Source organism: Taudactylus pleione, unplaced genomic scaffold (assembly GCF_031769625.1).
Source record: "Taudactylus pleione unplaced genomic scaffold, aTauple2 ptg000457l, whole genome shotgun sequence".
NCBI classification, from domain to species: domain Eukaryota; kingdom Metazoa; phylum Chordata; class Amphibia; order Anura; family Myobatrachidae; genus Taudactylus; species Taudactylus pleione.
Window position 1 is genome coordinate 1,130,318 of NW_028284859.1, and position 23,503 is coordinate 1,153,820.

At 45.7% G+C, this 23,503-nt stretch overlaps 1 protein-coding gene across 2 annotated transcripts in view; it reads right to left on the bottom strand.

Annotated features, from left to right (window-relative positions):
* Nucleotides 1–9,005: 9,005 nt before the first annotated feature.
* Nucleotides 9,006–23,503, bottom strand: part of LOC148504741 (nicotinamide N-methyltransferase-like) — a 65,859-nt gene continuing 51,361 nt past the window's right edge. For both annotated transcript variants that reach the window (XM_088448517.1, XM_088448518.1), the window contains 2 exons: nt 13,058–13,265; nt 9,006–11,087 (listed from right to left, as the gene is read on the bottom strand). In XM_088448517.1, coding sequence (XP_088304643.1) covers nt 10,667–11,087; nt 13,058–13,265 — 629 coding nt within the window. In that variant the 3' untranslated portion in view covers nt 9,006–10,666. The remainder of the gene's footprint in view (nt 11,088–13,057; nt 13,266–23,503) is intronic.

Here is a 23,503-nt window from a genome sequence, read left to right on the forward strand (position 1 = left end):
CTGTGGGTGACCCACAGCTAGTGCGAGCGGCCAGGATGATGGTCGCGATGGTCAAGACCATCGCGACCATCGGGCTTGCGATGAGACCCTTGTGGTAGGGTCTCGCCCATCACAAGCCCCAGAGAGCTTTCGGCTCTAACAGAGCGGGAAGCTCTCCACCATCGGACTTGCGACGAGATCCTTGTGGTAGGGTCTCGTTGCCGCAAGTCCCAGTGGACTTCTTGCTCTTACAGAGCAAGAAGTCCACCCACTGACATCACTTGTGATGTCAGTGAGGCTGGCCCTAGACGGTAGGCTTTCCCTTCCTAGGCAGTCACGCCCCCGGCCCACCCAAGAAAGGAGGCGTGCTGTCACTCCACATCGACAGCACGCCCCCTTTGCAGCGAGACCCGGAGCGACGGCTTGCCCGTCGCTATCCGGGTCTCGCGCATGCGCACGACGGAGCCGCCTCCGTCGTGCGCATGCGCACTGGGCCAACATCGACCCACTTGCGAACGCTCAGCGCTCGCGAGCGGGTCTGAATCAGGCCCTGAGATCGATGCCTTGTAATGGTAGCTTATTGTTAGTTACATTACAACATGTTCATGTGTTTTATACAAGTCAATACTGCCACATTCTGATCTTTATTTTTATTTCATGACCTACCGCACTTTTGATGTCATGTTTTCCCCCATTATGCGTTTTCAATTGGTGATCTATTTCCACTAAGTTTGGTTTAGTGTATTTATGCCTGTAGTTCTTAACATTTTATTTCTATTATTCTACTACACTGGTGTTATTGGTGTGTGTTTATTTGCATATTATGACGCCACAGCCAAGCGCTGTACTAAAAATTATTGTTGATAGCAAGGACCATAAATCTCTATTTTGTAGCTGCAAAATAGAGGGACAAATGATTTCCCCCAAAATACTATACAGAAATAAATATGAAAAAATTGGAGCACTGAAAAAAATGGGAAATGATTCTTTCATCCTGTAAAAATAGCAATTACCTGGATTATACTAATGCGCAAAATAAATGTAATAACAAATTACAAAAAAATATCAAGTGCTACAACACAACATAAATATTACATATGGATGCATTCAACCATAATACTATAGTATGAAACAAATGTACCATAGGCTGAAATAATAGCTGTAAACTTAACTAGCACTTCAATGAGAGCAGTTTGATCCAGTGTCTTAATAGTCACTCCAGAAAACTTAGTGGGAGACGTGGCAGGGACCAACTAGAATGCCAATGGAGCCTGTAGGCTTTTGCCATACAGAGTATAATGCAGACAAGTCTATTCATGCATGATGAATAAGGAATCTCCCCAGCACAGTGACTGAAAAAAGAAACAGAATGTAATGTACTGTTTCAATAAATTTTCTTTAGTGAATAGGTCAGGGATACTTACCTATTATGGTGAATTATTATGCAAAAGAATTTAATCTTTGCAGGGGTACCACAACATTTTTAGGTTTAGGGGGAAAGATGTAATTTAATTATGGCACCCCTAAATCACTGATGCTGGCTGCGTTATTAACTTTATCAAACTGGACAAATCAATGAAAGGCAGCCTAAAAATAAACCTGTATGCTATGTCGGTCCCAGCATCAGAGACAGATTAAGACCCAGGGGGGCCCTAGGCGAGATTCTGGTTCGGGGCCCCCTCTCCAATTTGTCCCTGCAAAAATGATTTTTCATTTTAATTGAATACGTCCATCCCTAATATAAACCGTAGTAAAGGCCATATTACAATGTACGGTGCTGTCCATGAGCAGGGTCTTCCACCTATACACCCTCCATACTCTCCTCTCTTTGTCACACAATCAGTATAAAGGTAGACCAAAAACACAGTGGAAGACATGCTCAGACTTCAGCTTAACATGACCACAAACCAACAACAAAAATGTTCTTATAAAAAAAAAAAAACACGGATTTCAGTAGGATATAAATGGCTGCACAAGTTGGTTTTGGTTAATCCTAATATTATAGGAGGTGTCTATAGTATGTATAGATTAGGGATGTGCGCCGGACCATTTTTGCCGGATTTGGATTTGGTTCTAATTCATCGTCCAGCTTTGGATTTGCCAAACTGCGGTGACTGGCTTTGGATTTAGATTCTTTTACAAAAATTGACAAAAAAAGCTAAAATCACATAAATTGGTATTTTTTTTCTTCCTAGAGTATTATTAACCTCAATAACATTAATTTCCAGTCAATTTAGAACACCTCACAGCTTATAATATTATTTTCAACATTATTGGCCAAAGGTTGCAGTGAGCTGACTGGTTACCTAGCGACAAAGCGGCGGCACAACGACACAGACACCACAGTATAAAGCACATCTATGACACATTGCCACACAGCAGTGGCAGAAATGAAAAGTAGTGCACCCACCCAGTGGGGTACGGCCAGCAGAATCACAGTACTTGTTTACAAAGTGGGCTACGGCCCAAGGAGTCACAGAGCACAATCTTATTTACATTACACCACACATAGTGCTCCTGATTCACATTACACCATAAAGTAGTGTCTCTTATTTATGTTACGATACACAGTAGTGCCCCTTTTACACAATGCCCACTGTAGTGACCCTTTTACACAATGCCCACAGTAGTGACCCTTTTACACAATGCCCACAGTAGTGCCCCTTTTACACAATGCCCACAGTAGTGACTCTTAAACACAAAGCCCACAGTAGTAATGCCCCTTAAACAATGCCCACAGTAGTAGTGCCACTTATACAATGCCCACAGCAATAATGTCCCTTACACAATGCCCCCAGCAGTGGTGTGCCTTACACAATGCCCCCAGCAGTGGTGTCCCTTACACAATGTCCCCAGTAGTGGTGCCTCCTATGCAGTCCCCTTAGTAGTAGTAGTAGGGCCCCCTATGCAGTGCCCCCAGTAGTAGTATGCCCCCCAGTAGTATGCCCCCCATTAGCAGGCCCCCCCAGTAGTATGCCCCCCATTAGCAGGCCCCCAGTAGTATGCCCCCCAGTAGTATGCCCCCATAAGCAGGCCTCCGGTAGTATGCCCCCCATTAGCAGGCCCCCCAGTAGTATGCTCCCCATTAGCAGGCCCCCAGTAGTATGCCCCCAATAGCAGGCCCCCAGTAGTATGCCCCCATAAGCAGGCCCCCAGTAGTATGCCCCCCAGTAGTATTCCCCCCGTTAGCAGGCCCCTAGTAGTATGCCCCCCCAGGATCATGCCCCCCATTAGCAGGCCCCCAGTAGTATGCCCCCCCAGTAGTATGCCCATCATTAGCAGGCCCCCAGTAGTATGCCTCCCCAGTAGTATGCCCCCATAAGCAGGCCCCCAGTAGAATGCCCCCCCAGTAGTATGCCCCCCAGTAGTAGGCCCCCCCAGTAGTATGCCCCCGTAGAATGCCCCCCAGTAGTAGGCCCTCCCAGTAGTATGCCCCAAAGTAGTAGGCCCCCCCAGTAGTATGCCCTCATAAGCAGGCCCCCAGTAGTAGGCCCCCCCAGTAGTAGGCCCCCCATTAGCAGGCCCCCAGTAATATGCCCCCCCCTGTAGTATGCCCCCATAATTAGGCCCCCAGTAGTAGGCCCCCCATTAGCAGGCCCCCATACACACATAAAAAAAAAAAAAAATTACCTGTATTCCCGCTCCAGCCGCCGTCCACTCTGCTGCCACGCGACGAGAAGGGAGCCGGAAGACGGAGCTCCTGAGTGAGCTCCAGCCGGCTCCCTCCATGCAGTAGCCAATGAGAGTCTGTGTGACTCTCATTGGCTGTTGTAACAAACACACAGCTGCCGCTGGTGGCTGTGTGTTTGTTTCTGTGTAGGGCAGACCACTATCACTGCAGTCTGCCCTAAACTAGTGGGGCCCTGACGTCGGATTCTCTCTCGAGAATCCAACATCAGGAGGCCGCCGTTCGGCCTCGAACGGGGATCAGATGTATGTAACATGTCTGACTAATTAGAGGGCAAATTGTAGAGAAACTGAGTTTGCATATTTGTTTATTTCTGACCATATTTTCCAACTCACAATACATACTAGAGATGAGCGGTTCGGATTCTGTGGAATCCGAACCGCTTCGATCATAGGAGATCCGAGTCCACCCGAACCCTGAAGAGGAAACTTGTCCCCTCGCAGGCTCACTTTGCTCGCCACAATTTGGGCTCTCTTCAATCACCACAATATTATATTCCCCCTCTATGTCCACATGGATGGCAGGGAATGACGTTTGGCAGTAGCTGATGACGTCAGGGTCCTCTCCATGAAGAGCATTTAGACATTAACATCCCTCCATGTAGCTGGCGGGCCCCAATAACCATTGAGGCATCAGCAGCCTGGTCAAGCTGCAGCACTGTATGGCGGTTAGAGATGAGCGGTTCAGATTCTGTGGAATCCGAACCGCTCCGAACATTGGGAATCCGAGTCCACCCGAACCCTGTTTGGGTATTCCCCGCCTGACTTGGATCCCTGTTCGAGGCCGAATGGCGGCCTCCTGATGTTGGACTACCGAGAGAGAATCCGACGTCAGGGCCCCACTAGTGTAGGGCAGAACGCAATGATAGTGGTCTGCCCTACACAGAAACAAACACACAGCCGCCAGTGGCAGCTGTGTGTTTGTTATAGCAGCCAATGAGAGTCACACAGACTCTCATTGGCTGCTGCACGGAGGGAGCCTGGTGGAGCTCACTCATGAGCTCCATCTTCCGGCTCCCTCCTCAGAGGGTGACAGAGCAGAGCGGACGGCGGCAGGAGCAGGGATTCAGGTAAGTCTTTATATTTTTTTATTTGTGTGTGTGTGTAAGGGGGTGCTACTGGGGGCATACTACTGGGGGCACCACTACTAATGGGGGCACGCTAATGGGGGCACTGCTACTGGGGACACTACTAATGGGGGCACCACTACTAGGGGCCTGCTAAAGGGGGCACTGCTAATGGGGGCATACTACTGGGGGTCATACTACTAATGGGGCATACTACTGGGGGCACTGCTAATGGGGGAATACTACTGGGGGCACTGCTAATGGGGGCATACTAGGGGCACTACTAATGGGGGCATACTACTGGGGGGCATACTACTGGGGGCACTACTACTGGGCCACTACTACTGGGGGCACTGCATATGGGGCCCTACTACTAAGGGGACTGCATAGGGGGCACCACTACTGGGGGCATTGTGTAAGGGACACTATTGCTGTGGGCATTGTATAAGTGGCACTACTATTGTGGGCATTGTATAAGGGGCATTACTGCTGTGGGCTTTGTGTATAAGGGTCACTACCGTGGGCATTGTGTAAAATGGTCGCTACCGTGGGCATTGTGTAAAAGGGTCACTACTGTGGGCATTGTGTAAAAGAGGCACTACTGTGTGTCGTAGCATAAATAATAGACACTATGGTGTAATGTGAATCAGGGGCACTATGGCCCTCATTCAGAGCCACTCGCTATTTGCGGTCGTTCGTTCTAAAACAAGGGGTGGCTATTGAAATGAACCGTTCGCTGTTTGCGGTCTGTTCACGCCTCTATGTCTGAACGAGCGAACAAAACTTGCGTTCATTTTTTGGAAAGATACGCCCCCTGGCCGCTCGCATCCTACATTATGTCCGCTATTTATTAGATTAATCGAGTACATCGACAAGGGTATGAACTGCTCGCTATTCTTGGGGTTGGTGTTTGCTACCACAATTTTGCGAGCAGTTCTGACTATAAAATAACCCAGTGACGTGGTCAATGACGCTGCTGTTTTAAATATGCACACCCATAAAACGCCCGTTTTGACCTCTAAGCACGCCTGCGTTCTGATTTCCACTCCCCATTTTCAAGCACCTTCCCCTGTTACCACCCACATACGCCTCTTTCTGTCACTCAAAATAGCAGGCATTCGCTATTTTGCGAGCACATGAATTTCGTCCGCACTGACTGGTTAGCGCATGCGTATAACGATCCGTACGCATGCGCAGTTGGGCTAACATCGCTCGGAACGAACGAGCGGCCGCTTACGAGCGGCTCTGAATCAGGCCCTATGTGCGGTGTAATGTGAATAAGATTGTGCACTGTGACTATGCTGGACGTACCCCACTTGGTGGCTGCACTACTTTTCATTCCTGCCACTGCTGTGTAGCAATGTGTCATAGATGTGCTTTAAACTGTGGTGTCTGTGTCGTTGTGCCGCTGCTTTGTCGCTTAGTAACCAGTCAGCTCACTGCAACCTTTGGACAATAATGGTGAAAACAATACTATAAGCTGTGATATGGTCTAAATTGACTGGAAATTAATGTTATCGAGGTTAATAATACTCTAGGAAAAAAAAAAATTATGTGATTTTAGCTTTTTTCGTCAATTTAAAAAAAAAAATCCAAATCCAAAGTCAGTCACCGCAGTTTGGCAAATCCAGATCCAAAGACGGACGACAAATTAGAACCAAATCCAAATCTGCCCAAAATGGTCCAGCGCACATCCCTAATGGCGGTGGTAGGAGAGCACAGATATCTCTATCTGTCTGTCTGTCTGTCTGTCTATCTATCTATCTAACGTGATTGATGAAACTATGCTCACTTTATTAAAGTCATTTTAAGGTGTTATAACAACAGTCAATCATTATTAATCTTTGAAAAATACTGTACATTTAATTTATTTCTATAATAAACAAAACTGACTTAGGACCTCGTTCAGACCCAGTCGCAAGCACTGAGCGCTTGCAACCGGGACGATGTTTAGGCCCTGCGCACGCACAGCGGCTGCACTGCGCGTGCGCAAGCCCCGGAGCAAGAGAGAAATTCTCTCGCTCCGGAGCTCACTACAAAAGGGGCGGCTGTCGATGTTGATCGACAGCTCACCCCATTTTGTAGGCGTGGCGGGGGGGTGGTTTCACAAACGGAGGCGTTCCTTAAGGAACACCTGCCGTCTTGTGGGCGGCCGCACTGACATCAGCAGTGATGTCAGTGGGGAGCTTCCTGCTCGATCAGAGCAGGAAGCTCCCTGGGGCTTGCGGTTGCCGAGGCCCAACCTTAGTGTCTTGTTGCAAGCCCCGATGGTTGCGATGGTCTTGACCATTGCGACCATCAACCTGGTCGGTCGCTAAAGCTGTGGGTGGTAACCCACAGCTTAGCTAGCGACCAGGAGGCCGCACTTGAAAAGTGAAGCGGTCGCCCTCATTCAGAGTGAGCGCTCGCTTCTTGCGACCGCCTCTGAATGAGGGCCTTAGTGTGGCACTGGTATATACGCAATTATTCTCATACTAGTAAAGAGAGCCAGCTTATGCTGGGTCACCTCAGTGTGCATCCTGCCCTGTTCTCTATTCTTCTCTATCCACTGCTCCCCCCCAAAAAAAAGTTTCCCTGCAGAAGCATGAGCTTGTTGTGGTGATAAAAACCAGTCCAACAGGATGCTTAGCCTGCATTTCACAGGGGTGCTGCCTGCTGCTTCATAACATGATTTATAGTTGTTACACTGCCTTATAATTACTCCCATACAGGAAGATGATCCAGTTTTTCTCAGACATTTAATGTAAGTGAGCCACCACTGAAATCACACAGATCCATTCCTTTTGAATATTATCACATCATAATAGGTGAGTATTGCTGACCTACTGTATTGAATAAAAATGTTCTATTGAACACAGGGCCTGATTCACTATGGATCGCTATTCTGCATATACGCACGCAACGCAGTTGCTAAAATCAGCAGTGATATGTAAATGTCTGCATTCGCATTGTGATCGCAGTCAGACATAAGGATGCAGACTTCCCATTACTCACAGCCGTTTACTTTGACAACATAGAGAAACAATCGGTAACATCGAGTAACATCGGACAATTAATGAAGCCCCGACCTTACTCAGGAATTGCTTACTTCAGCACACGCTGTGAGACCTCAGGCAACATCTGGTATCGCAGTGGATAATTTGTGCACGCCCATGCAACGGCGTTGAAACGCACTGGTGCAACTGCGTTCGCCCGACCACAACCCCCCTGTCACCAGCCGCAAACGCCACTTCCTGTCAATCAATCTGCTATTATGGGTCTGCGATCGCAGTCCCAATCGCAGTGTCTGGCTCGCGCATGTGCAGTTCAAAATAATCGACCTATTGCATGGCATATGTGTAAAAAATACATATATTACACATAGACAAATACTAACAGAGAGGTGTGATTTTTACAAAGTAACAACAGTTTAAACAATTATTTATTCTTATTTATCTAAAACAGTTGACATAATAACTTAAAATACATTAAAAAGTGATGACAATAAATTATTAAATAGTAGTCAAATGGCCACAATTGGCTACATGTATATTTACCAGGGTCCAAAGTCCAATGAGATGATAATTCTCAGTAATAGGAATGTTTTCACTGCAGCTTAGTGCAGGGTGATGAGTCCACAGCAATCAGTGTCCTGTACAGCAGCTTAGCGCAGGTGGAGCTGGATGAAGCTTTCCACAGTGTTAACGTGACCATCCACTTGTAGATGCGGGGACGACAGCACGATTACAACATTGTAATCGTGCTGTCGTCTCCCGAGGGGTGAAGTGCATATATTGAATGTTCAGACGTTCAGTGTATGAACATCAATCATCCCCGAACTTGGGCACCCTGATGACGTCGTCAGGTTGACCATCTTGTTCAGGCGATGAAAGATGTCGGAAACGACCAGCTAGTCGTTATAGACATTTTAATGCTCGATTTGCAGCCGATACCTGAGCGATTGCACGATTACGATGTCGTAATCATGCAATCGCTCAGTATTATCGGCAAGTGGATGGGCACCTTTATGCTGGGCATCCACTATACAATTATCTCTCAGATATCTGTCCAATCTGGCAGGTTGAAATGAAAATCTGGTAATGTATGGGAGCAAATGACAATCGACCATTTGCTCAAAAACACTGGCAAACAGACAAAATTGGTTGTTCAGACATATTGGTTAAAACACACACATTTAAGGAATTTAAACAATTGTTTTTTGTCCGATTTTCAGTGTTTAAAACCATATGATCGACTGTCATTTGCTCCCATACATTACCAGGTTTTCATTCCAACCAGCTAGATTGGACAGAATATTGTATAGTGTATGCCCAGCATTACAGTGGACTGCTTAAAGGCTTGTATTAGCCGATTCTTGGAGGTCCCGGAATTATGTATCCATAATAAAAAGCAGTTAGGAGCAAAAAGGTCATGACTGCTTTTATGTGTCTTTATTTTAAAATTTATTTAAAGGTGAACTAGAGGTATCAGTGGGCCCTTAATGTCCCGCATGTTGATATATGTGGTTTTCCAAGAACCAGCATGCGGAGGAGGCTTGCTGGGACCTGTAGTTCTACTGTTAAAGACAATGTTATCACTTCTATTTTTAAACCACACTTTACACTATCAACCTGGCACCCACCGCCCAGGGGTGCCGGGGATAGCCCCGGACTATCAGCCTAGGCCTGGGGTGCCCTGGAGCGGGGGACCCCTTAATTGTGGGATGACTAGCAGTCAGGCGTAATGCTTTGGCCAGGGGAGCCATGGCTATGGCATTACCCCACTCTAGAAAGATTCCGGTGCTGGTTATGGCAGACACTGGGGACTCCTACTCATTTTGTCCTCTGTATTTCCAAAACCAGGACCGGCTCACTTAGCCCAGTGCTGGTTGGGATAAATACATGGAATCCCTACGCCTTTTGTCCCCTGTATTTTGCCAACCAGGACTGGCTCTGAAAAATATGGGTCTCGTTGTGCTTTTAGGAGGGGGGGGCGCACTGATCTGTGCATGCATCTGTGTTACTTAGACCTGCTCATGCTAAAATGGAAAGCATGAGGCAGGTCTATTCATTTAGGGATATGAAGTTTGATTTTGAGTGGTATTTGGTGTTTGATATGTACATGGGCATGTAAAATCAAACATCAAGTCACTGTTCAAATTCTAACCAATTCGAATTTGATTTAGAAAAGGCTTTTAAAATCTAATTTTAGTAAATGCGGGTTTGATGATTTCTACATTTGATTTGATTAGATTTGAGGTGAGCTAAAAATCGAATGCAAAATTGAACTTTGATAAATACTGTATACCCCTATATCTCTGTTCTCTTTATCTCCATCCAAGGCTTAGTAAATAGACCTTATAGTCATCAGCTGCATGCCTGCATCACCCCATTTTAAAATTGGCAAGTGTGGTTCAAATGAACTCCAGGGGCGTATCAATAGAGGAGGTGGCCCATGTGCAGTCTCCGTCCGGGACCCCATCCTTTCTCTCCGGCGGCTGGCAGCGCACTCAGCGCAGCACCGCGGCAGTAGTCTCTGGGCACTAGTCTGTGCCCAGAGTCTACTGCGCATGTGCTGGTCACTGGGAAATTGGCGTGGCGCCCATTTTCATGGCGATTTCCCTACTGCGTATAGTATACGCAAAATGCTGGGAAAATGGCCGCGGTGGCCGTTTGCCAGGTGATTTTTACAATGCTGATACCGTCGACGTGGAAGTCCGGAGAGGTAAGTATTAAAAATATGGGTGCAGGGTGTGTGGTGTGGGCCCCCCTGAACACATGGACACGTGTGCCCCGCTGACCCTGCACCCATTATAGATACGCCCCTGCAACCAGCTCTAAATCAGGCCCAGAAGTTATTGTAATGCATATAGCTATATATCACTGTAACATATGAATATGTTTTCACTGTAATATTTTCTTTGAATGAATAGTTATGATCAGCAGACTTCTGCCTCATAGCTTACGGGCCAGAAGGCAGAATACATCCTTACTGTCAAATGAATCCTCTGGAATCCGAATCTCTGTAAAGGTTTTAAACTCTTCAATTTCACACCCACTCTCAGACACTGCTTCCCTGACAAAATCCTCATCAAGTGACAGAAGCGGAAATTTTGTCTCTCCAGCCATATAATAAATGGCTTCAATGTAATCACTAATTATCAGATAACCTCCTGGTTTGATTAGAGATACAATATTCTTAAGGCCAGTTTTAAAGTCTCTTAAACTTTTGCAAACAGAAGTAAGACACGCTCCAGTGAACAGGCAATTCACCAAAGGAAGGGAATTCGGATGCAGGGGATTGGTCTTGGTGACATCACACTTCATTAATGACACTTTTCTTCTTATGTTCCTCGCCTCCTCCTCAGGGGTGGTTCTATAAAGGGAATTTGGAAATACTTAAATTATTTCAGAAATAGTATAAGAAATTGAAATTGTTTTCATGGTATGGCACAAATGACCAAAGCAACTAGTCAAGTCTGTAGTTAGGTTTGTGGTCCCTGAGTTAAGAAAGAGTTTGACCGGTAAAAGAAGGTTAGGGGTAAGGGTTAGTCTTACCTCACTTACCATCGGGATGCCGCTGTTGGTATTCTGACCAGCGGCATCCCGATCGTCGGGATCCCATACCCAACAGTACCTTCTGCTATCTCTCAATAGTTAATTGAAAGTGTCACTATTTTAAAATACATATTTTTTAATTGGATTAAAGGGGGATGCCCATGTCATACTAAATAATTAATTATAGCAATAGCATAATATACAAGCCCCTTACTCATTATAGTACCATCCCTTCCATGCAATGGTATGATTCATACAACTGAGCAGGCAGGATGAGGCTACAATGAAGCAATTAGCTATAAATCATGTCATCAAATCACCAGCCTGCCCACGTGGCTGATGTAGTGATCTGAATCTGGATGGCTGGTGTACTTTATCAGGAGAGTTGCAGTACCCAGCATTTGTGAGTCTCTTGGATATTCCAGGATAGTAATCACATAGTACCTCATGTACATTGGCAAATTCACTTGCTGCAAATATTTATGTATTCACACCCACACCCATTTACATACACAAACTGTATTCCCTCTGGGCCTGATTCAGTGATGCATCGTCGGACGCAGATCAATCGATTATTCTGAGTAACCCTATGGTTCCTTAGAATGGCCGTCGGAACTGAGCTGCAGAACCCATTTTTTCTATGTATGGGATTGTAATCACCGTCTGCCAGGTGCAGAAGTATGGGAGACAACGGAGGCGCCTACCGCCGGGCTCCAGCTCTGAAGGGGCACCTCCTCCATTGTCCACAACATATTCACCACACTTAGGGCTGTAACTATGTACCCGGAGTGTACCTTCACGGCCGCCCAATACATGGCACCCCGTCCCGGCACCTGAGAAGCCACCATACACTAGTGGAGAGCTCTGTGTCAGACCATCAGCTGCTGCCTTCATCTATCTATAGCCTGTCTGTATGCGAATTGCTACATTATAGTGTCAGCGGCTGTGACAGGGGAGAGGCGCCAAATTATAACTTGCCTCCCGGCATCTGGGATGAACTTCCGCCACTGCTGTCTGCAACCTGCCCCAAAATGATTAGGACACACCTGCGTTTCAACCGACATTCCCCAATATATCCCCCAAACTATCCCTGATTGTCCATCACACTGTGGGTAAATCCTCGCTGTAACCACCAAGGGTAATGAAAGTTGATGCATGCACAATGCAACAATAATCGCTCAACTGTGTAAAAATCGGCATTGTGTCCATCTTTAAATTAAGCCCTCTGTCTTTAAAAATATGTAGGTCCTATGCAGAATGTCAACAATCAGAATGTCGACGTGGGCATTTGGGCGAAATGGAAAATGTTGACCTCCACTAATATCTACATGGTCAAAATGTCTACATTTTCATAATGTCGACATTCTATATGTCGACACCAAAAGGTCAACGGTACATTTTTGTTTAATTTTTAGGGTTAAGGTTAGGATAAGGCTAAAATATGCAAAAACAACCCCATGTATGTTGTCATTCTGGTGTTGACATGTTAAATGTCGACATTATAAACATGTTAACATTTTAACCATTTTTCCTGTCGAACTAACATCCAAATCAACATTCAGAATGTCTACTTTTCATACCACACCCAAATATATATATTATCTAATTCCTGTATAAACAAGTTAAACTTAAATTTGGGCTTCTCCCCCTGTTTGTGTTATGCCCCCCATGTAACAAATAGGATAGCTTTCAGCTGTGTTGATTAAGACTGTCAAGTCAATACAGAGGAAGTGTTGCCCAACAGTGGACAAGTCTTTGCAGTTTTATTAATTAATATTATATACATACTTTTTGTTCTGAAGGACACAAACGTGTCTTATGTATGGAGACCAATCAAAAGCATCGCTGCTACCCCGCAGCCATTTTTCTATTTCTTGTAGGTTGTCTTGCAAATAATCCGTAACGTAGATTCTTTCAAAGTATTCACAGGCCGGTAGGATGTGGTGTATAGAGGGGCCTGCACCGATCTCTATCAAGTTGTTGTGTTTTACACGGCCTAGTGATAAAATACATGTAATTAAGCATTTTATCAAATAGGAAGAAAAAACGAGAATGATACAATGAGCACACACACATGCGCACATACAGGCAGTCAACACACCAAATATAGTAATATCATATAAAATGCTCCTAATCTGCATAAACAGTTGTTAGTCTTTTCCTCTAATGCAGAGTTTGTGCAAATCCACATAGATTACTGGCTGGAGATGACTGGTTCTGATATAGAGGGTGTGATATCTATTGATCACATATACATCCCATATTGTCCCTCCATATATGACATCAAGGAACATACACAATATATCTCCAAATCCGGGCTATCCACCCACCTCCAGAACACATACATTTGCTTCACTACAGTATGAAAATCAAATGAACCTCAAATACACCACACTTTATTGCTACAACGAAGGTTCTACTAACGATGAGTATCATGCTGGAATTACATTACTTGATTGCATGTTGCATTCTTTTGGCTTACATGAACGGACGTTGTTAGCTATTGGGCATTAACCTTTTGATGGTTTTTATGGATTAAAACTAATTTTGTTGCATTTGAAAAGGGTGTGCCGGTCGTCTGGTGTTCTGGACTTTTGTGACTACTAATATTTATGATCTGGCACCCTAAGATCTTTTTGTACAAAACAGTGAGAGTGTGCAGGATTTGCTGTTCTTTATAGATTATATATATATATATATATATATATATATATATTAGGGGTGAGCGGGTTCGGATTTCTGAAATCAGAACCCCCCCGAGCCCCCCCGAACTGAGGCCGATCCGAGTCAGGCTCGACTTTTCCCGCCTGACTCGGATCTGAAATCGAGGCAAAACGTCATCATCCCGCCTTCCGAGTCTCGCGGGTTTTGGATCCTATATAAGGTACCCACGTCGGCGCCATTTTCTCACTCGGCTGTGGACAGTGAAGAGGGAGGGTGGGAGTTAGGGCTGGCTGGGCTGTGTAGTGTAGTGTAGTGTAGTGCAGAGTAGTGTTATGCTGCGCTATGCTGCTGTTGTCCACTACTTCAAAGTCCATAGGGGCTGGCTGTGTTGTGCTGTGCTGCTGTTGTTAATAGGGGCTGTGTCCACTACTTCAAAGTCCATAGGGGCTGGCTGTGTTGTGCTGTGCTGCTGTTGTTAATAGGGGCTGTGTCCACTACTTCAAAGTCCATAGGGGCTGGCTGGACTGTGTTGTGCAGTCAGTTCTCCATAGGGGCTGTGTCCACTCCAAAATCCTGTGCAGTGTCCCAGTCCTAAAGGGGTGCTGTAGTGTTGTCCAGGGGGTGCTCTGTCCATCAGGGGTGCTCCCCCCAAGTGCTAAAAAAATAATATTTTTTGTGTGTTTGTGAATTGTGTGCGCAGTAGCCGCACGAGCATCAACAAAGTAGTGCCAAGCGTGCGCCTGTGTCATAAGTAAAGGCCCGGCTGGCTTGACCGTTAAAGGGTGCTGTAACCCCGAAAGTACACTCCAAACCAAAAACAAAATTATTTTCTGTGTTTGTGACTTGTGTGCACTGTGGCTGAACGTGCATCAACAAAGGAGCAGCGCCAAGCGTGCGCCTGTGTCCCATAAGTAAAGAGCCGGCTGGCTCATTTCTTAAAGGGTGGTGTAACCCACAAAGTGCACTACTCTCCAGCAAAAATAAAAAAATATTTTCTGTGTTTGTGTGCGCTTTAGCCGCACGTATATATCAATATAACATAAATGGAGGACCAAACTTTCTCCGATAAAAATAAAATAGGGAAAGATCAAGAACCACTTCCTCCTAGTGCTATTGCTGCTGCTGGGAGTTGTTCATCATCCCAGAGAGGAAGTAGGAACATCACTACTTTTACTAAACAATTGACCCTCCAGCAGTCCCTAGGGATGAGGATGAAGTACGACAGCAGTCATCCTGAAGCAAAACGTATAACTGAGGCCTTGACTGCTATGTTGGTGTTAGACGTGCGTCCGGTATCCGCCATTAGTGCAGTGGGATTTAGACAATTGATGGAGGTAGTGTGTCCCCGGTTCCAAATCCCGTCTAGATTCCACCTGCATCCTCAAAGCAGCAGCGACAAGCATGCGTCTGTCTGTTAAAGGGTGGTGACACCCTCAAAGTGTGCTACACAAACAATAAAAATATTGTTCTTTTTTTTTCTGTCTTTGTGAATTGTGTGGGCTGTAGCCGCACTTGCATCCTCAAAGCAGCAGCAACAAGCGTGCGTCTGTCTGTTAAAGGGTGGTGTAACTCTCAAAGTGCTCCAAAAAATAAAAAACTATTTTTTTAATGTGTTTGTGACTTGTGTGCGATGTAGCCGCAATTGCATCCTCAAAGCAGCAGCGACAAGCGTGCGTCTGTCTGTTAAAGGGTGGTGACACCCTCAAAGTGCGCTCCACAAACAATAAAAATATTCTTTTTTTTTTTTCTGTCTTTGTGAATTGTGTGGGCTGTAGCCGCACTTGCATCCTCAAAGCAGCAGCGACAAGCGTGCGTCTGTCTGTTAAAGGATTACATCGGTGACAGCATCCAAGTAGGCATGTCAGACAGTCCGTACCTGTACTGGCAGGAAAAAGAAGCAATTTGGAGGTCCCTGTACAAACTGGCTCTATTTTACCTGAGTTGCCCCCCCTCCAGTGTGTACTCCAAAAGAGTGTTTAGTGCAGCCGGGAACCTTGTCAGTGAAAGGCGTAGGAGGTTGCTTCCACAAAATGTGGAGAAGATGATGTTCATAAAATGAATTATCAACTCTTCCAGGGAGACCAGCCTCCAGAACGTACAGAGGGACCTGTGGTTCCAGCGGGGACGAATTAATACTCTGTGAGGATGAGGATGTACACACTGAAAAGGGTGAGGAATCGGTGGATGAGGAGGATGAGGATGACATCTTGCCTCCGTACAGCCAGTTTGTGCAGGGACAGATTAATTGCCAGCTTGTTTTGTGGGGGCCCAAACAAACCAATCATTTCAGACACAGTTGTGTGGCAGACCCTGGCGCTGAAATGATTGGTTTGTTTAAGTGTGCATGTCCTGTTTATACAACATAAGGGTGGGTGGGAGGGCCCAAGGACAATTCCATCTTGCACCTCTTTTTTTTCTTTGCATTATGTACAGTTTGGGGCCTAGTTTTTCAAACTGCCATCCTGTCTGCCACTGCAGTTTCACGCCTAGATGGGTCACGTGTTTGTGCCGCCCACTCGTGTCGCTTAGCATAGTCATCCAGCTACCTCGGTGCAACCTTTTGGACATAAAAACACTATTGTGAGGTGTGAGGTGTTCAGAATAGACTGGAAATGAATGGAAATTAAGGTTATTGAGGTTAATAATAGCATAGGAGCAGAAAAACCTACAAATTCTGTGATTTTAGCTGTTTTTATGCTTTTTTTCCCAAAAATACAGATCCAAAACACAAAACCCAGAACCCAAAACACGGAAGGGTGGTTTTGGCAAAACCAATCCAGATCCAAAACACGAAGAAAGATCCAGATCCAAAACCAAAACACAAAAAGTGGCCGGTGCACACCCCTAATAAATATATATATATTAGTCTAGCCTCTTCAAGAAAGAAGAAAAAACACTCTCCAGATTTTCAGCAAGATTATTCAGTATTTAATGATTAAACCAACATCATTTGCCAACGTTTCGGTCCAATATGGACTCTTGTCAAGGCACAATAGCTTCTAAACATCAATGGTTCACTAAAAGGGAGTATATATAAACAACGTAAGCATTCATAGTCTGACAGGTCCTTTAAAACACATAAGTTCAAAAATGTTATAATCCATGATCAATATGTATGTGATATAGGGCGGGGTGTGCCTCATATAACAGTAACATGATATCCAATAGAAGCCCACACTGCAAGAGACTATTCACAGCGGTAGAAAAAAAAATCTTTATGCAGCAACTAGTATTGAGAATACAGGGGTCGAATGTGCGCCCCAATGTAGATTATAATAATAGCAACCAGGTGGAGGGACAATTTCAGAAAGATAGTCATGTATCACACAGCATATACATAAAGGCCAAGTACATGGGGGTATGTGCAGTACAATCCCCAGGTGTATATATTACACAAGTATGCATAAGGAGGCTGTGGGAGCCTGGAAGATGAAAAAAAAAATGATGTCTTACCTCAGTGTTGGCCTTTATGTATATGCTGTGTGATACATGACTATCTTTCTGAAATTGTCCCTCCACCTGGTTGCTATTATTATAATCTACACTGGGGCGCACATTCGACCCCTGTATTCTCAATACTAGTTGCTGCATAAAGATTTTTTTTTTCTACCGCTGTGAATAGTCTCTTGCAGTGTGGGCTTCTATTGGATATCATGTTACTGTTATATGAGGCACACCCCGCCCTATATCACATACATATTGATCATGGATTATAACATTTTTGAACTTATGTGTTTTAAAGGACCTGTCAGACTATGAATGCTTACGTTGTTTATATGTACTCCCTTTTAGTGAACCATTGATGTTTAGAAGCTATTGTGCCTTGACAAAGGTCCATATTGGACCGAAACATTGGCAAATGATGTTGGTTTAATCATTAAATACTGAATAATCTTGCTGAAAATCTGTAGAGTGTTTTTTCTTCTTTCTTGAAGAGGCTAGACTATTATCTATGGGAACCTCTATATAAATTTCCCTAAAAACACCCCAGTATTTTGAACATTACAAATTGAGAGTGCCTGACTACCTATATGTATATATATATATATATATATATATATATATATATATATAATATTGTCATTTTTATTAATGGCGTGGTCCCGACGACGGGGCGACAGCTCCGAAACGTTGATCGTTTATGTAATACAAGTTTTACTGCATACCTGCTGTCTCCTAGTGCCGTTTCTTTTGGAGGATGTATTGTAATTTTCAGGGCACAGGAGCAAGTTGTGGAATAATTATTAGAGTGCCGGCAGACCTGTGGAATATATATATATATATATATATATATATCCCTATTTCTACACTTATGCACATATTGAGCTACAAGCTGGAGCCATAATACATAATATATTTATATATAGATATCTGTATATATTGATATCTATAAATTAGGGATGTGCAGGCTCGGATAGGTTCGAGTTTGCACGTGGAGTTCGGATTTTTCCCTCCAAAAAAACGGAACTCAGAAAGAGGCAAAACGTCATCTTACATGGACGAACATCATCATTCCTGGACTTTTGTCCAGGAATGATGATGTTCGTCCATGTAAGATGACGTTTTGCCTCTTTCTGAGTTCCGTTTTTTTGGAGGGAAAAATCCGAACTCCACGTGCAAACTCGAACCTATCCGAGCCTGCACATCCCTACTATAAATAGATATATATCTATATATAGAGAGAGAGAGAGAGATACATAGAGATATATTTGTAAATTATGTATATATAGATGCATGTAGACCTCATGCATCTATAGATAGATACAGATGCAGGAGGGATGTGTCATGTGTGGGTTGTGTGGACGAGGGGTTGAGGGAGGGGGCCCAGAGATATTAATGTAACGGGCCGCAAGATTTCTGTTGCCGTCCCTGCATGACCGATGTTTCAAGGTCGCAGTGAACTTTTTTTTCAAGGTGCACCACAAGCTTGAAATGTAGGTCATGTATCAATAATTTCAAATGCATGTTTGAAGCCAATCTGTGGAGTGCAGTCATCTTTCTGTCTGTGAGGAATTCACAAAACACAGCTGGGAATTGTGACATTGTAATTATCTTAAGGAAGGCACCACCTGATCGAGACACGTCTGTGTATCCCATCACCATAGTAACAGAAGGCGTCTAAGGAGCATAAGCACCATATATCAGATACAAATAGAAAATGTAATCACTCCATATAAATACACCATATTATCATAGACCCAAGGGCCTGATTCAGACCCACTCGCGAGCGGCTGTCCGCTCGCAAGTGGGTCGATGTTGTGCACTGCGCATGCGCACGACGGCGGGAGCTCCGTCGTGCGCATGCGCCAGACGCGACGAGCGAAGGACTTTCCTTCGCTCATTGTGTCTGATCAAAGGGGGCGTGCTGTTGATGTTGATTGACAGCACGCCCCCTTTGGTGGGCGTGCCGGGGGCGTGCCTCCCTGACGGGGGCGTTCCCAAAGGAACGCCTACCGTCAGAAGCCGGCCCACTGACATCACTAGTGATGTTAGTGGGAGTGATTTTGGCTCTGATAGAGCCAAAATCACTCCGGGCCTTGCGGTTGAAAACCTCAACCGCAGGCTCCGGCTCGCAGTTTCGATGGTCGCAATGGTCAAGACCATCGCGGCCATCAAACTGCACGCTCGTATAGGCTGTGGGTGGTGACCCACAGCTATACGAGCGTCCAGGAGGATGCTCCATAATTATGGAGGGCGGCCCTCATTCAGAGCGTGCGCTCTGCTCAGAGCGTACGGCTCTGAATGAGGGCCTAAATTACAATCTATTTAGCCATTCTGAAATTAACATACAAAATTTCATGACTATCAATAAATTGAAGAATTATTTATATATACATATATTAGGGGTGAGCGGGTTCGGATTTCTGAAATCCGAACCCTCCCAAGCCCCCCCGATCCGTGGCCGATCTGAGTCGGGCTCGACTTTTCCCGCCTGACTCGGATCTGAAATCGAGGCAAAACATCATCATCCCGCCTTCCGGGTCTCGCGGGTTTTGGATCCTATATAAGGTACCCGCGCCGGCACCATTTTCTCTCTTGGCTGTGGACAGTGAAGAGGGAGGGTGGGAGTTAGGGCTGGCTGGGCTGTGTAGTGTAGTGTTGTGCTGTGCTGTGCTGCGCTGTGCTGCTGTTGTCCATAGGGGATGTGTCCACTCCTCCAAAGTCCATAGGGGCTGGCTGTGTTGTGCTATGCTGCTGTTGTCCATAGGGGCTGTGTCCACTCCTCCAAAGTCCATAGGGGCTGGCTGTGTTGTGCTGTGCTGCTGTTGTCCAGAGGGGCTGTGTCCACTCCTCCAAAGTCCATAGGGGCTGGCTGAACTGTGTTGTGCAGTCAGTTGTCCATAGGGGCTGTGTCCACTCCAAAGTCCTGTGCAGTGTCCCAGTCCTAAAGGGGTTCTGTAGTGTTGTCCAGGGGGTGCTCTGTCCATCAGGGGTGCTCCCCCCAAGTGCTAAAAAATAATATTTTTTCTGTGTTTGTGAATTGTGTGCGCAGTAGCCGCACGTGCATCAACAAAGTAGCGCCAAGCGTGCGCCTGTGTCCCATAAGTAAAGGACCGGCTGTCTTGTCCGCTAAAGGGTGCTGTAACCCCCAAAGTGCGCTCCACAAAAAATAAAGAATTCTTTTTTTTCTGTCTTTGTGAATTGTGTGCACTGTAGCTGCACGTGCATCAACAAAGGAGCAGCGCCAAGCGTGTGCCTGTGTCCCATAAATAAAGAGCCGGCTGGCTCATTTCTTAAAGGGTGGTGTAACCCACAAAGTGCACTAGTCTCCAACAAAAAAAAAAATATTTTGTGTGTTTGTGTGCGCCTTAGCCGCACGTATACATCAATATGACATAAATGGAGGACCAAACTTTCTCCGATACAAATAAAATAGGGAAAGATCAAGAACCACTTCCTCCTAGTGCTGAAGCTGCTGCCACTAGTCATGACATAGACGACAACATGCCATCAACGTCGTCTGCCAAGGCCGATGCCCAATGTCATAGTAGAGGGCACATACAATCCCAAATGACAAAGTGCAGGAAAATTACCTTAAAAAAACATTTAAATCATCTGAGGAGAAACGTAAACTTGCCAATATGCCATTTACGACACGGAGTGGCAAGGAATGGCTAAGGTCTTTCCCTATGTTCATGACTTGTGGTTGAGCTTCACATGACGATGGAAGCCCTCCTCCCGCTAAAAAAATCAAATGAGTTAAGCTGGCAAAAGCACAGTGAAAAACTGTGCGTTCTAAGAAGATATCACAAATCCAAGAGTCCAAGTGTGGTGGCGGTTGCGATGCCTGACCTTCCCAGTATTGGACAGGAAGAGGTGGATCTTTCCACCATTTGCACGCCCCCTGCAAGTGCTGAAAGGAGCACCCACAGTCCACTTGCTGATATGCAAATTGAAGATGTCACTGTTGAAGTACAACAGGATGAGTATACTGGTGTAGCTGGCGCTGAGGAGGAAGTTGGCGAGGAGGATTCTGATGGTGATGTGGTTTGTTTAAATCAGGCTCCGGGAGAGACAGTTGTTGTCCGTGGGATGAAAAAGCCCATCATGGTCATGCCTGGGCAGAAGACCAAACATTCCACCTCTTTGGTCTGGCAATATTTCTATCCAAATCCGGACAACAACTGTCTTGCCATATGTACCATATGTAAAGGTTAAATAAGTAGGGGTAGGGACGTTAACCACTTAGGAACATCCTCCCTTATACGGCACCTGCAGCGCGTTCATAAAAAGTTACTGTCAAGTTCAGAAACTTTGGCTAAGACCGTAAGCAGTTCAGGGACACCTAAATCCCGTTGTATCCAAGCGCCTGCAAACCACACCGTCAACTCCCTTCTCGTCAATTTCCTCCTTAGTCAGGATCGGAAGTAGCCCTGCAGGCCATGTCACTGGCATGACTGACTCTCCTATCCGGGATTCCTCCGGAGGATCCTGCATTGCTACGCCTCCTGCTGCTGCTGTTGCTGCTGCTGGGAGTCGTTCATCATCCCAGAGAGGAAGTAGGAACACCACTACTTTTACTAAACAATTGACCCTCCAACAGTCCTTAGTGAGGAGGATGAAGTACGACAGCAGTCATCCTGAAGCAAAACGTATAACTGAGGCCTTGACTGCTATGTTGGTGTTAGATGTGCGTCCGGTATCCGCCATTAGTGCAGTGGCATTTAGACAATTGATGGAGGTAGTGTGTCCCTGGTTCCAAATTCCGTCTAGATTCCACTTCACTAGGAAGGCGATACCGAGACTGTACAGAAACGTCAGAAAAGGTATCCTCAGTGTCCTGAAAAATGCGGTTGTACCCAATGTCCACTTAACCACGGACATGTGGACAAGTGGAACAGGGCAAACTAAGGACTATATGACTGTGACAGCCCACTGGGTAGATGTATCACCTTATGCAGCAACAACAGCAGCGTCACCAGTAGCAGCATCTCAGAAACACCAGCTCGTTCCAAGGCAGGCTACGCTGTGTATCACCGGTTTCAGTAAGAGGCACACTGCTGACAACCTCTTAGAGAAACTGAGGGAAATCATCGCCCAGTGGCTTACCCCACTTAGACTCTCCTGGGGATTTGTGATATCTGACAATGCCACAAATGTTGTGCGTGCATTACATCTGGGCAAATTCCAGCACGTCCCATGTTTTGGTCACACAATAAACTTGGTGGTGCAGAATTTTCTGAAAAGCGACAGGGCCATGCAGGAGATGCTTTCGGTGGCCCGAAAAATTTCTGGCCACTTTCACCATTCAGCGACTGCGTGCCGAAGACTGGAGCACCAGCAAACACTCTTGAACCTGCCCCGCCATCACCTGAAGCAAGAGGTTGTGACACGGTGGAACTCAACCCTCTATATGCTTCAGAGGATGGGGGAGCAGCAAAAGGCCATTCAAGCCTATACATCCACCTATGACATAGGCAAAGGAGGGGGTATGCACCTGACTCAAGCACAGTGGAGAATGATTTCCGTGTTGTGCAAGGTTCTCCAGCCCTTCAAACTTGCCACACGTGAAGTCAGTTCAGATACTGCCAGCTTGAGTCAGGTCATTCCCCTCATCAGGCTTTTGCAGAAGCAGCTGGAGAAAGTGAAGGAGAAGCTAAGATGGAGCAATTCTGCTCGGCATGTGGGACTTATGGATGAAGCCCTTCATTCGCTTTGCCAGGATTCCAGGGTGGTCAATCTGTTGAAATCAGACCACTACTTTTGGCCACTGTGCTCGATCCTAGGTTTAAAGCCTATGTGGTGTCTCTCTTTCCGGACGATACAAGCCTGCAGAGGTGCAAAGACCTGCTGGTGAAAACACTGTCAGCTGAAGCGGAACGTAACACGTCAACAGCTCCTTCTTCATTTTCTCCTGCAACTGGGGCTGCCAGGAAAAAACTTAGGTATCTTAAGCAACCCGCTGGCGGTGATGCAGGGCAGGCAGGACCAAGTTTGGACATCTGGTCCGGACTGAAGGACCTGGCAACAATTTCTGACATGTCTACTGTCACTGCATATGATACTGTCATCATTGACAGAATGGTGGAGGATTACATCGGTGACAGCATCCAAATAGGCATGTCAGAA